Genomic DNA, 14,369 nt, shown 5'->3' with positions numbered 1-14,369 from the left:
ATGTATTAGTTTTTCTTCTTTGCTTCTTTAGGTGTTGTGTATTAACTAAGAAAATGACAAGCAACTTTGCTTGACTATATTCAGACAACGTATATATGTGTGCATTAAGCACATTTTTGTTCCATTCAGGTAAGTAATTTAATTGTATGAATGCATGAGCTATTGTGATGATGTCCATAAGATTCTGTGTGGAAACAAGCTTTTATTTGTAGGAAAAAGCAGAAGCACTGAGAAAAGAATTATTTGAATTACAAAACTACTGTATTAGCATATTAATTTGTTTTTTCTTTCTGTCCTGAAAGTTGTTATCTGAAGAATAACAAATCATTTAGAAAAAAGGCAACTAACAAGTGAAATTTAGTGTTATAAGCTGTGTGATTTAGTATAATTTGTGTGTTCACTCTTGGGTCTCATAAAAGAAACCCAACGGAGGTGTTCATTAATCTCTTCTTTAGAGGTCAAAACCAAGTCATCCTTTACTACAAACTAAGGTGAACCAATGGTGTAAATAAAAACTCATTGCACAGTTGCCAGCCAAGTAATATTTTCTATGTCTCGATATCCAGAAACAGAGTTGTTTTGTTATAGGTACTTGCCATAAAACTGACTGGCCCAAGCTGAAGTGGAATCTTTCCAAATGAACAGTACCGCATATTTATATACCAAAGTCTTTTTTGACTTGAGCCTATACAAAAAAGTCAGAAATTAAATGCAATTCACCTGAACAACTTTTCCTATATCAGACAGAATTTTTTTTAGTTTTACCTACTGCATTTTGATGTGCCATTAGCTTGGTACTCAATTTGTCATAAACTTCCCCTGATTTTATTTGAAAGATGATGGAAATCAAGCCTGATTCAATTCAGTAAGTCTGCTTACCTTGATTTTTAGTGAAGAAAATGTTTTTTTCTGTCATGCTGTCTTCCCCACACATACTCCTCTGCTTGAATCAGCCGGTGCTTTATCAAGCTACAAGGACCTATTTAATTCTGGAGGCAAGAGGGCTATCCCAAACAGGGATACGTTAAATCTGTGCACAGTTATCAGTGGACACATGCTGAGCTTTCTAGTAAAAACTAATTTAACTAAAAATTTATATTTAAAAATATTATAAAAATCACCTGCTAGAAGTAAAGGGAGAAGAGGTTTTATAAAGGACTGATGACTTAAATTTCTTATTTTAAAGCTTTTCCAAACAGGCTTGAAGACTGATGCTGTTTCCATTGCACTTTCCTACCTAACTTGTCATATTCCCCACTATCAGTTGGATTCAAACCCATGCAGTTGACATTTATCTGTGTCTTCCCATTAGAACTGAGAGCGGGAGAGTTAAATGTCTGATATGTTTTATATAGCTCACCATGACTGATATCAGAAAAGAACCATGTCAACTGAACAAGGAAGAACAGGTATCCAAGTATGAAAGGTTGAATTTCTCATTAAAAGATTAGGGATTTTTTTTTTCCTCTGAGATAATATTTAGTGAATTATGCTTAACATGATTTTATATCTACTTCATTCACTCCTCCTATTCTTTTTTAAAGTTACATGTGTTAACCAGAGGGAAAAGTAATTCTTTTCATTCTTCCCAGACATTCTTCTTCATTATTTTTGACAAATGTAAGCTGTTCGTCTTAGATTTTTGAAATGTAAACATTCCTATCAGATTTGTGGATGATAACAAAGATTTATAGGGCTTCATGTAACAGGCTGGAGCATCATGGAAGGGTAAAAACAAGCATTAGTAGAAACAGTTATTTAAAGTAAGGATATATTGAGAAAATCTCAACATCATTAGGCCACTGATACCACAATCGCATTCAATATCTTGCTATAAAATATAGGAAACTTACCTTTTGAATCATGTATTTTACTATCTGTGAATTTGGAGAGTCTGTATTCACAGTTAGCATTCAGAATTCGTATCTTGTAAGAGTGAAAGTATTGTAGTGTTATAAAAATTGCCAGATAAAAATAAAAAGAAGACAGTATTTGATTCATAAACTTATCACTTACCTTCTCTGCTGATTGGGCCGTACCAAAAAAGATTGGAATAAAAGCTAACCAAATTATGCAGGTTGTGTACATAGTAAATCCAATGGGTTTTGCTTCATTGAAGGTCTCTGGAACCCCTCTTGTTTTAATAGCATAAACAGTGCATGTGACCATCAAGAGAATACTGTATCCAAGGGAACAAATGAGAGAAAGATCTGAAATGTCACATTTAAGAACTCCTCTGGCATTTTCTGGTTCAAGTGTCCTCTGCTCTCCATAGTCTACTATGATATGTGGTGGATCAATAGCAAACCAGATGAAGACTCCAATAAGCTGCATGGATATGAGGCTGAAAGTGATCACCAGCTGGGAAGCTGGGCTAATAAATTTAGGAGCTGTGACAGATTTTTTACCTTGTTCAAATATTCTGTGAATTCTGTTTGTTTTGGTAAGCAAGGCAGCATAGCTGAAACACATGCCAAGTCCTAAAAAGATCCTTCGAAATGAGCAGACTACTGTATCAGGAGTTGCAATCATTAAAAAAGTAATGGAGTAACAGAGAAAAATCCCAGTCAAGAGCACATAGCTGAGCTCCCGTCCAGACGCCCTGACGATAGGAGTGTCATTGTACCGGACAAATGTCACAATTACAAAGGTGGTGGCAATTATTCCAAGAATAGCTATGAAGACAGGCACAATGGCCCAAGGAGAATGCCACTCCAGTTTGATTATAGGGATAAGCTGGCAATCTGTACGGTTGGCATTTGGTCTCTTATTAATAGGGCACAGTTCACAGTTGAATTCATCCACCTGGTAATGGTACCCTTCACAGCGTTCACAGTGCCAACAGCAAGGCACTCCCTTTACGGTTTTCTTTCTTTCCCCAGGTTTACAGGGCAGGCTGCAGACAGATGCTGGATGAGTGTGTTCTCTATTAGCCCACTGCATGTCTTCTACCTGTGGGTATAAAAAATTAATGAGCCTTCTATTTTCCCCCATTTATAATATCCTAATCCTGGCCACAGGTTTGTTATAAATCACTACATGCTGACAGTACAAATACAGCTTACCATAATAAGAAACCTGTTTCTTTCCCTTGTATTGACTTTATGAAAGTGTTAAATGATTGTGTCCAATAAATCATTCATGCCACAGGCTTGATGAGTGTCATTAGTTTCTATTTACCTCTTTACTGCTGACCAAATTGACATTTGTAAAGATATTTATCGACTCTGGGTTAGTTTAAAAGCAAAAAGCCCTGTATACAGGGCTTTGAAAGCTAATTACATGCAAATATAAATACCAGTAGTTCTCAAACATTTAATTACAAAATAAGACTGTTTGAGTTTCAAATTATTTTCTGGTACAGTAAAGGGATAGATTAAAATCTCCATGCATCAACTCCATCAGAAAAAAAGAGGATAGGAGAAAAGATCTGTGTATATGAGATTTAATACCATCTATTCCAAGAATCTGGATATTTCATACTTTTTCATTTGCTAAGTTTTGAAATGTACCAGAGTGTTTTGTTTTCATTTCTAGAAGATAAAAATGTGCATACACCGCTTTCTGAATAATAATGATGGAAAAAGATGTCATGGCTACATTTCAGTCCTCCTGATATAAAATTTCCAAAAATATTTGTAGTACAAAATACATGCACACAATGCAGTCTTGTTTTGAAAATCCCAGGTTACTCCACAATGGAGTATTAACAAAACAATGTTTTTCATCCACTTATCTATTCTTCCTGTATGCCCCCCAAAACAAAATCTGAATAGGAAACTCATGGACTTAACACAACTCCTACTTAACGTTACCATTCAGTTTGGTCCCAGTTCTCCTTAACTCACCTGAGTAAAACTGTGTGCTGCAAGAGGTCACATTGATTAAACTAGAGCAGTCTGCAGAGCAAAGAACTACTTAGAGGCACCAGAATCGCTCTGTGTTGCTTCCACGTTCCACCTCTTATTCCTCTGTGAGGTGGTAAGCACTCAAGGACAAGGGACTTCTCTTGTTCTTGCCTGTTAAGTACTTAGCACTTTTATTTAATTTGGACATTTTACTTATAAATGAAACAGCAATAACAAAACTTCACGTGTCAGGAATGTTTTCAGTTCCTTCTGGAGGAGGACAGAATGGGGACAGCCTATCAAGAGGGATAATTTTGGCCTCAACAGTTTATTTTTCCAGCAAATTTTCAACAGATTTAAGAGAAAATCACAGTGTAACATTCCCAGTCTCCTTTGCCTTCCTCAGCAAGTCAGAGCACCAGCATGTAGGTGAATAAAACAGAAGCAAACTGCAGAGCTCTCTGTCCCCACTTCTGCACAGGGTAGGACTTTTCTGTTATTCACCACTCAGAGGGGCAAACAAAGGAGTGCACAGTAGTAAGGAGACAAGAAATATACTCATACAATCAGTTCTCTGAATAGCCACTTAAATCCCCAGAGTCATTCAGTGGGGCTTGGATCAGTCCTGAACCTACAGAAGTTACTGAGACAAAACTGTATTTACATCCTGAAGGAGTTTGATAATTACATGAAATACAGCATATGGTGTTTATTTAAAAGTAAATCATTTAAGTAATTAGCTTCCTAAAAACCATAAGAATCATCCAATTGTATGAAATAGCCTTGGTAGAGCTCTAGCAGAGCACTTGACACTTTAAGAAAATATTCACCTCTGTTACAATCCCCTAGTTTTAACCACCAGAATTCACAAAGCCTGTGTAACCCCTAGTGTTAATCTACAAGACAAGAAAGAAAACATGTTATGATGAAATCTGTGTGATAACAAAGACATATCCTCCTTCACAGTGCTGTTATGAAGATAAATACATCAAAGCTTGCAATTTAATCAGATACTACAGCAATGGGGGCAATAGGAGGCCACGGTCATTAATCCAGATCTGTGGATAAGTTTGAGATGACTCAAAAAAGAACAGTATTGAATATTTGTCAAATCAGAACACACAATACAGAGAATACACAACACCTGATCCAGCACAAAGTTAGAGGGGCATGGACAGGCAATATCTACTCTGACAGAAAGCCTAAAAGGATAAATTTAAGGTGTCCAATTTTTTAACACATTTGAACTGGCAAAATGAGTTTATACCAGATCAGCATTTGATGCCACGAGACTACAGTGTTTCTTATCTGGGATTAAGTGCCCTAAAGCCACATTTACTCTATGAATCCACAGCCTAGATAGGTACAAAAAAATTCATTTATATCTTTCAGAGTTTCTACTTATAAGCTGAGCAAAACATTTTCCTTTTATTCTACAAATATCCATGGTTTCATACGCTTTCACCCTGACTAGGTTTAAAATAAAAACACGCCTCAAAACTCTTCTTGACTGGCAATACTTTACAGTGTTTCAGGTTACACATCCCACTGGCAACAACTGATAATAAATTCCTATCTCAGAAGGTCACTAATAAAGATTCATATTGCGATTTTTATTCTAGTAGATCTGACACATAAACCATGCAAGATATAATGCCCAGCATGGCAGCATAGGGTTGTGAATGTTGGAAAACTCACTGGCTAAACAAACTTAACTCTTTTTTTTAAATGAATTATGAATAAAAGCACAAATGGCTGTTAGTCCTGAAATGTTCCAAACCAGAATGAACTCTCAAAGCATAAAATAATTCTAAACCAAAGTAGAGAATATTCAAAATGAATGGCTGGTGTGCAGCTGAATTTTCAAATTGTCTTACAAACTGTCTTGTTTGAATGACTTAGTATAATTACATTTAGAGCTTTAGGCTGACCTACATTTCTGAAAAAGAATTTAATAAAACATTTTATGAACTCTTGCTCAAGAATTTTTTATTCTGTTTTCTAAGAAGAAAGAGAACAGAAGAAACATTGGTCATTATTTGAAATTAGAGATCCCCTTAAAAGTCGTCTTTCCTCCACTGCCCTTCTTCTTTCATCACCTTCCCAGGCCTTCCATCCTCAATGGTATCACTACTGATAAAAACAATGTTCTTACAGATTTTTGTGATAGTCATTTTGTCCTCCCTTCCCCAAAACATGCAGTGTGATTGGAAGTTCACTAACAGAGAGCAATAGATGCATAGATAACAGGTCATTTAGCATTGAGGTGGTTTATAAAAAACCTAAGATAGCAGAAAGAAAATTCTGGAAGAGCAGGATGTTAACTGGCTTTAACTCTGGAAGGGGCACAAAGATACAATTCCCCTTGCCCTTCTTCATCCCCTGTCATGGGGATCCCCCGTGAACCTATGCATCATGACAGCTCAGGTTATATCTACATTTACAAGGCACAGTAAGAGTCAATCTGTGGCTCCAATTATTTGATGTTCATGTTGGTCAGTATTTGAAATTAAAGACTAAGAAGGGAGACTGGACTAGTTTTCACTTGATCCTGTGGACTGAACCCCTTTTAATGGTTAGAGCAGATTAAATGTCCTTTGTTTTCATTTTAGCCAAAAGAAATCCAGTTCACATTGTCTGAGCCCTGCTCCACAACATGAGTCAGCGTGCTAAGTGGGAGTAAGCAGATTCATTTCAGAAGTGGACTCTATCAAAACCAGAATTGTAATGTTTGTACACCCTCAGACTGCTGCTTAGGCACTGCTGCAACAGAGGCAGAATAAAGGGTAGGGGAAACTGTACCACCGAGTGAGCTCTACTTGCTTTTATTATATCCAGACAGATCTGCTAAGGGTTTCTGTATATGCAGCAATTTAGCACACAAATTAAAGACTGTAAAAGTTCTGCTATTTCTGGTCACTGGGTTCATCCCAGCTATCCATAACAGTAGCACTCTTTGCCTGTAATGTATTTTTTTGAGCTACTATTTTGCATAATATGAATTTAATAAGGAAATCCAGTACAAGTCACAATTAACACAGTGCTCTTAAAGGTCTATCAGTTTTTTCCAGTCATTGAGTTATATACCAATGGACCTGACTTCCCAGACCTCAGCAGGAGACTCACCCATGTCATTAGCTTTCTGTCTGTAATAATAACACTATTGAACCCATTTCTAAACTGAGTTTATTTTTAGACAAGAAATTATAGTAAAAATTGTTAAAATACAAGAAAGAGAAGGAGGATCACCTGGGACATTTGGAAACATGCAGCCAGGCATATTGTATAATTTTTAGAAATGCTGAACACCAATAACTGTCATAAATTTAGAGGGAGCTACTGGATGCTCAGCTTCTGTTGAAAAACAGATTATTTATGTAGATATAAACACTTAGTAGTAGAACTTTCAAAAGTGCCAAGGGAAACTTGTTCAACCCAGTTAATTAATTTAAGTGGGATCTAAGTGCCTTATCTGTTTAAGTGTTTTTGAAAATCCCAGTAGACTCCCATCTGCAGTTTTCAGCATCTAAATAACTGGGAAAATTTGCACCAAAGTGATCTAAAAGTTCAAATGTTGTGAAACTAACTTCAGAGGAGCTTAACTGTAGGCACATATTTTTAAACAAAATTCTCACAGAGGAATAAACCTGATAAAGAAGCGAAAAACAGGCAAACGAAAGACAGAAAAGAAGTTTTCTTCAACACAAAAAAAAGAGAGAAAAGGATAAGTTTGGCAGCTCTTCATCCCTTACTGACCAAGATATTTGTGTCTGCATCAGTCTCCACTGCTCAGACACTGCTAAGGCTGGATGAGTCTCAGATTATTAAGTAGCCTTAAGCAAATTTAGTTTCTAGGAGATTTATTTTGTCACTAATTTTTTATGCGAGATTCACTATCTGGTCTTCACTACAGTGTGATATATGACAGGGCAAAGTTCAGTATTAAATACATCTGAATCCATCATGTAGGTTAGATGGATTGGAATGGCCTAGATCCGTATTTATTATTAATAATAATTTAAACATGATTATTAATTTTATTTGAGAAGCTCCTCTGAATTTTGAAAGGGAAGTGTTTGACTGATGTGCCATCATGGAGTATCTCACATTCCCCTAAGATGAGGTGCCATTTTCTGCTTTTCCGATACTTATTGGAAAGCAGAGTGGAAATTGGATTGGAAAGTATGGAGTGAAAACATCAGAAAGAGTATGACAGCATGTCCGTAAGATACGTGCTCATTTTCTATGAAATGAGCCACCATACAGACAAAAATGGCTTCATTGCTATTTAAATAGACATAAAAATTATTCTATATGAGATATCTGCCGATGGAGTTGCAATTTTCTTTAATTTGCAGCACTAAGACTCACAGTTCACTAAACCATTAAAACAGACCGAATGCCATTCCATACCAAAATTGAGTAAACACCTCTATCCTTCTTGAACATTACAAATACAATTTCCTCTAACATCTAATAATAAAGCTAAAAATTAATGAGGGTGAGAACTGGTCTAAAACAAGATGAGATTTACATGTCACAGTACAAGAAGCACATTTACATTCTGGCACCTATGTTCCTCCAGCAATCAAGCAACTCATTCAATTAGCAATGCCCTCAGTAACCAAAGGAGGCTGATCAAAAATGCTGTTAATAGGTTGCTTATCATTTTTGAACCATTTGTGTATACAAGAACAGGGGTTTTTTTCATTCTTAATGATCATGGCAAAATTTATCACTTAGTCACATAATCCAGCAACCAGTGATAACATAAAGGGCCTGGACAGACTTCAGAGAGCATATATCAAGGACATGGCTAGATAATATTTAGTTGTTTCAGATTATTTTATATTATCACTTGCAGGAAATTCCATTTTTAAAACCTTATCTCACAACTAGGTATTTATTTGAAAACTATCAAAAATATATGTTTAAGGTAATATTGCAATGAATAGAATTATACAAGATCAGAACAAAGGAAACCACACTTTGTGCCTTTTGTAATGCAAGTAGTGCATTCAACCAGAATTATATGAGCAGGCTAATATTTTATTTTGCAGTCAGGTAGCCAAGTCCTTCAGAAGCATCAAGGCTGTCACATACCACTTCATATTGGCTTTTAATATGTATTCAGATCCTGAGTTATAAAAATGATAAAGAATTGAAACATCACCTTCACCTGTTCCTAAGTTATACTTATTTTAGTCTCAAGTTCCTGGAAATATTTCTTTTCTGACAAAAAGGTTCATCAATGGAGCATAGGAAGAGAATGCATTAAGGTAATTTAGTCTAATATTTAGCTTTTTAAATTGTATAATGCATCTGTTCTTACAGTAATAGTTCTAATCTCTAATGTACTTTGTCCAAGCAAGTAATCTGAACCATAACACACCAAAATTAAACTGAAACCGGTTCAACTAAAGTGAATTCATTATGAGCCTAAATATAATGATCATTGGATTCCATCTGCCAACCAGATTTTATCCCTCTAGAGAAACCTGGGTATACTTACAGGCTAAACTTACAAACATTTAAGAAGTAATGTGCAGAGGGAAGAAATAAGTCAAGGACAAACAATATTCTGGAGTGAAAACTGTTGGAAATTAAAAAAAAAAAATAGGCAGAACAAATCTAGATTGTCAATGGCAGTATCAAAACACTATCATTACCAAATTTGCCATAACTGCTGAGAAATATTAACTCTACCAGCTACATGTGGATGTCATTTTCTGGAATTTCAGGTATAGACACTCCTAGAGGTTTGCAAGGAATATGGGGTCTATCTTTGGTTTTATCACATGCCAGCTGAAAAATAATCCAGTCAAAAATCAGGTACATTTGAAGAGGAGTTTGAGGAACTTAATTAAATGCAAGGGTCATTAAAGCGCGAATCTGGAATACTACATGGAAAATCATTATCCCCTTTTTCTCTAGGAACAGAAGCACAAGTTGTTGTTGAAGCCAGATGGAAGCTAGTTCTCCTAACTATTAATCCACCTGCCCAAAATGCCTCCTAGGCACACTGTTTACCATCTGTATCTCACATCTTCACTAGAGGAAGAATAAGGACAGTTATATTTGCTGTAATTTACATTCAAATATATAGTTATGTGCATATGTATATGTGTGTATATTTATGCATGTATGATTTAAAATGCTCTTGACCACAGGAAGGAAGGCAATATTTCTATTATTTGAGAACAGAGGTACAGAATGATTAACAAGTTTTACTCTCTAGTGTCATTTTCTTAGAGTTAGCCTATATGGCTCTGATATAATCTGACTTTCTTAGTGATTTTAGGCAAATTATTTACCCTGCTTGAACTTCAGCTTTGCAATTGGCTGGAGGGAAGCTGTCATGCACCCAAGAACTGTGCAGACACTTCAGCAAGTTTAAAATATGGGTAAAAATGTTAAGTAGGGAATTTTTTTGGGGGGGGGGGGCAGGGTTGGATCTCAGTGATACCACGCACTAAACTGATCTCCATCTCTCAGGTCTGGAAGACCATTTGCCTAGCTGGTATAACTGAATAAACTGCTGTATGATTTTGTTGTTCTTGCTAAATGTTCGCCTCGCACTTAAAGGGGAGATTGATTACAATTGTCACAACTTGGCAGATTCCAGTTCTTTACTGTGTTTTAAAGAAACTTTCTGAGATCCCTAATGCTGGTCTGTCTGGACAATGGTCTTGTGCGTGAGCAAGTATTTATGTTTTAGAAAGTATGACTAAAAAAAAAAATTTGCATTTAAAATTGAGCAATATTTTTTAAAGAATACACACCAGAAACACTATATCAATTCTGCACTTCTGCATGTCAAAAATCTTCTTGTCATCTCTGCTTTCCTGGAACTACAGTATTACCGGTCTTTGGAATTACTAAAGCTAAAGGAATGTTTTTTAATGTTCTGGCTATATTAAGAAGTTGTTTTCAGCTACAGCAAAATAAAAACAAAAAAAGAAAAAGTAAGTTGAGGATGGTATGAGGGGGTAAATATAAATATGAAAAAATGATGTAACTGATATAAAATTTCTTATGCTCATAAACACAAAAGGTTAAATACTGGCCTTGCTTTCTCAACAGGAATATTTTATTTAGTGGTCTGAGGCTGTAATTTTACCACAAAATGCCAGCCTCACTAGGTAAGTCATATAATTCATGATTGCTGAATACTTGTATAGTGGAGCACACTGTGTAAATCTTAAACAAGGAATAATCATATGACTATATCATAATCTATAGAGAATATCAATTAGTTCTATACAGACTTTAAATCCAAGCCTTAAAGTTAGCCTCTGAATAGTTTGGGACCTGATTATGTTTAGATTACATTTTCCTAACTGTGGTTTGGTTTGCACTTATGACTTCCAGAAGTACTGACCCTACCACAATCTTAGTTTAAAGGTAGGAGCTGGCATTTCCTGGGAGGACCCATGGAGCTCGAATATATTCTCTACTTTGATTTGCCAGATATAAGATTTGTTAAGATGTATGGAATACTTGGAAATTGAAATTGGAACACATTTTATTCTCAGATGCCTGGGGAGTACGCTGGCACAAAGTGCAGGGATTAGCAGGTCATCAGTAAACAGCTACTGTTATTGCACTGGATAAGCAGTGGATGGTATTTTACAGCAATCTAGTATGCACTTCTCTAAGCTAGATATTTTTTTCTTTCTTCGATGTGTGAATCTTAATTACTATTAAGGTACCTGTTGCTGGAGACAGGCTGTTTATTTTCAAATGAGAGCAAAAACCGACTATTTCCTTAATAGTGTTTTGTCACAGAAAAATTCTGTTCAAGACTTTAGATTTTTTGGAAGTGCTATGTTGAAAATATATGATTACCATGAATGGATCAGACTGCAAATGAGCTTTCTAAAGTTAATCTTTATGCAGACCTTTTTCATATACACAATTTCTATTGCATATCATTACCCAGAATTCCTCACATGCCTTGCAAGTACTTGATATGTATTTACAGAGATTTTAATGAGCATTTGTGTCCTATAGCTATATAACTTATGAGGCATACACAGAGATTGAAGTTATAATGTGCTACTAAAAGCAGACTGCGCCATAATTTTATTTATAATTAAATATGTTAAAAACCCGTCCACTCCAAAAGCACATGCCAGAATTGGATGTTTCTTTATGAAAATGTTATTTGGTGAGCAAACCATCCTCCCTTCCCTTCTTTTTGTCAAGTGATATGTTTTGACCAGCTCTAGTACTAAGTCCACAAGGGTTCAGTACTTGGACCACAAGGCTTGGACATAAATTTTTTCTCCCTGCAGTTGATCATGCAGAAATAGCTTGTAAGAAAACTTCACAACATTTAGTTCTTTGCGAAAAGAAAGAAAGCCCAATTCTGGCAAAGAGCTCCTTAATGTCTTTTTCCCCATGCTTGGGGAAACTTCCCAGTTCTGCTTAAGGTCCGTGGCATCACTAGTTTAACAGACTAGTTGCTTCTTGATGAAGTTTTTAATACCCATAACAAACATGCTCCCTCCCAAACCTATTGCTCTGATTTGCTGCTACATATGTTTGAATCTAGCCTGTCCCAAGTCCTTCAGAGCTATTAAATTTCCCTCCAGACTGTATTACATGCCTTTCATTCCCAGTGGTGGTGCAGTTCTCCCCCACTTTACAGCTCAGAGTAAACAGAAGGAAGAAAAGGGGTTAAGCACAAACACTATATGACTTTAAAGGAATCTTATATGGATTTATTTTTTCTTTAATTTTAAGTCACTGGCTAATTCACTTAAAACTACTTGAATAAATCCCATCTTTTTATTCAGAAATGGTCAGTATGAGATGCTTTTAATCATTTTGTCAGTTTAAAGGAGAGCTTGTCTACCAAAACAGGAAGCTTACAAATTCTGTCCCCAAACACTTTCATGAGGGCCCACTTGATAGATATATGACTTTCAAAAATCAGGCATTATGTATTGGGCTAGAACTTCAGCAGGTTTAGATCAGTCCACTGACTTCAGAAAAGTTATGCTGAAAATGGCAAGACCATATATATATGTTTGATGTTACCTATGGAGATGACCTGTCAGCCTCTTATCTTTAATATTTTATTACTTTAAACCAGAAATTAGCCAATTAGAAAACAAACAGTTCTTTATGAAAAAAAAAGATATTGACAAGTTAGTTTTATTTTTAATCCTGCCCCATTATTTTTAAATGGCTTAATTTATTTCCTAGTTCTTGACCAGTGGAAAAGGTGTGCATATGAAACTGATGAATGAATGTCTCTAAATGCCAGCCTGTCCAATCTCTTCTGCAAAATAATATCAATAATAATAAGTAATATATTCTCTTTATTCCCACAGTGCTCACAGACCGAGACCTCAAGTGTACTAAGGCCTGTAAAAGTCTGCAGGAAAAAATGATTGTCTTAAGCCTAAAAAATTTACAGTCAAAACATAATATAAAGGACATCAGGATATCAGCACAACAGATACCAGCAGAAAAGGACATCCTAAAAAAAGTAAGGCAGCACTGATCAACACGATAGTTAGAAGTCATAGCATATATCCAAACAGACTTAAGCTTTTTGAGGCTATCCTAACAAAAAGGATTTTAATGAAGGAAATGAAAGAAGAGAGCAGGATGATTTTGCAGATAATCTATTCAAGCACTAGTGGCAGCAAGACAGAAAGCACAACAGTAATGACTTCAACACCAACCACTCACAGAATAATAGAAAACAGAGCTGAAGGATCATGTGGTCCCACAACACTTAACCTTGAGCAGTGTTCCAGCAAAGTGAAGCACTTGAAATTTTGAACAAAGTTGCCCTCACCTCAGCAACCCTATACCATAATTGACTGTGACAGAGGAACAGAAAACCTTGGATAGCATGTAGGGATCAAGTTTATTTCTTTATCTCAAAAGTCACTATACCTAAACCATTACTGACATCTTCATCTAACCTGTTTTTATAAAAAAGGGTAGTTAACATCTATAGGACATTCCACCCTGAAGCATGGCAAAATCCTAAACACCAAGATGTAGATTTTGACACTACTTTAAGGTAGATTCTCCTACAGTAATCAGCTTCTTTCAGTGAAAGGTCAGATCTTTCTACCATAATCATTTTCTGATTTTCAGCACTTCATAAACAAAGGAAATCACACTGGCCCATTACATATAGTTGCAGCTAGGTAACAAAATCATATACAGAAAGTCGGAACTAGTTCAGAACTGGCAGAAAAGAGACTATGTTTTAAAATGAAATTTTTAGCAGCGAAGGGGAAGAGCTCTCTGCCATGTTTATGCTGCTGCTTAGAATGAAGAGTCAGTAATTAAATTGAAAACTCTGCAGAGAGACTTAGTGATCTGTCAAGCACAAAAACAAGCATGTGGAACAAGTTTAAGCTAGAGAAAATACTGTAGAGCACATTTACTTGGGGGAAAAAAAACTTGTTGCTAAGGAAAAAAAGATGAACACAATCAAAGGAGAGTGCTTCAGAAGGTCAGAGGTTTTTGTATGGACTGAGCATAGCGAAA

General features: G+C 35.8%; 1 protein-coding gene across 1 annotated transcript in view; it reads right to left on the bottom strand.

Moving 5' to 3' along the window:
• LOC112966622 (metabotropic glutamate receptor 8-like) overlaps positions 1-14,369 on the bottom strand; it is a 204,551-nt gene that overhangs the window by 48,051 nt on the left and 142,131 nt on the right. The window contains exon 7 of the mRNA XM_026066938.1: positions 2,017-2,952. Within this exon, the coding sequence (XP_025922723.1) occupies positions 2,017-2,952 (936 nt within the window). The remainder of the gene's footprint in view (positions 1-2,016; positions 2,953-14,369) is intronic.

This window comes from Apteryx rowi, unplaced genomic scaffold (genome assembly GCF_003343035.1).
Source record: "Apteryx rowi isolate R43461 unplaced genomic scaffold, aptRow1 scaffold_250, whole genome shotgun sequence".
Taxonomy (NCBI): domain Eukaryota; kingdom Metazoa; phylum Chordata; class Aves; order Apterygiformes; family Apterygidae; genus Apteryx; species Apteryx rowi.
Note: the sequence above shows the minus strand (reverse complement) of the source record. Positions and strands in the feature narration are given on the sequence as shown.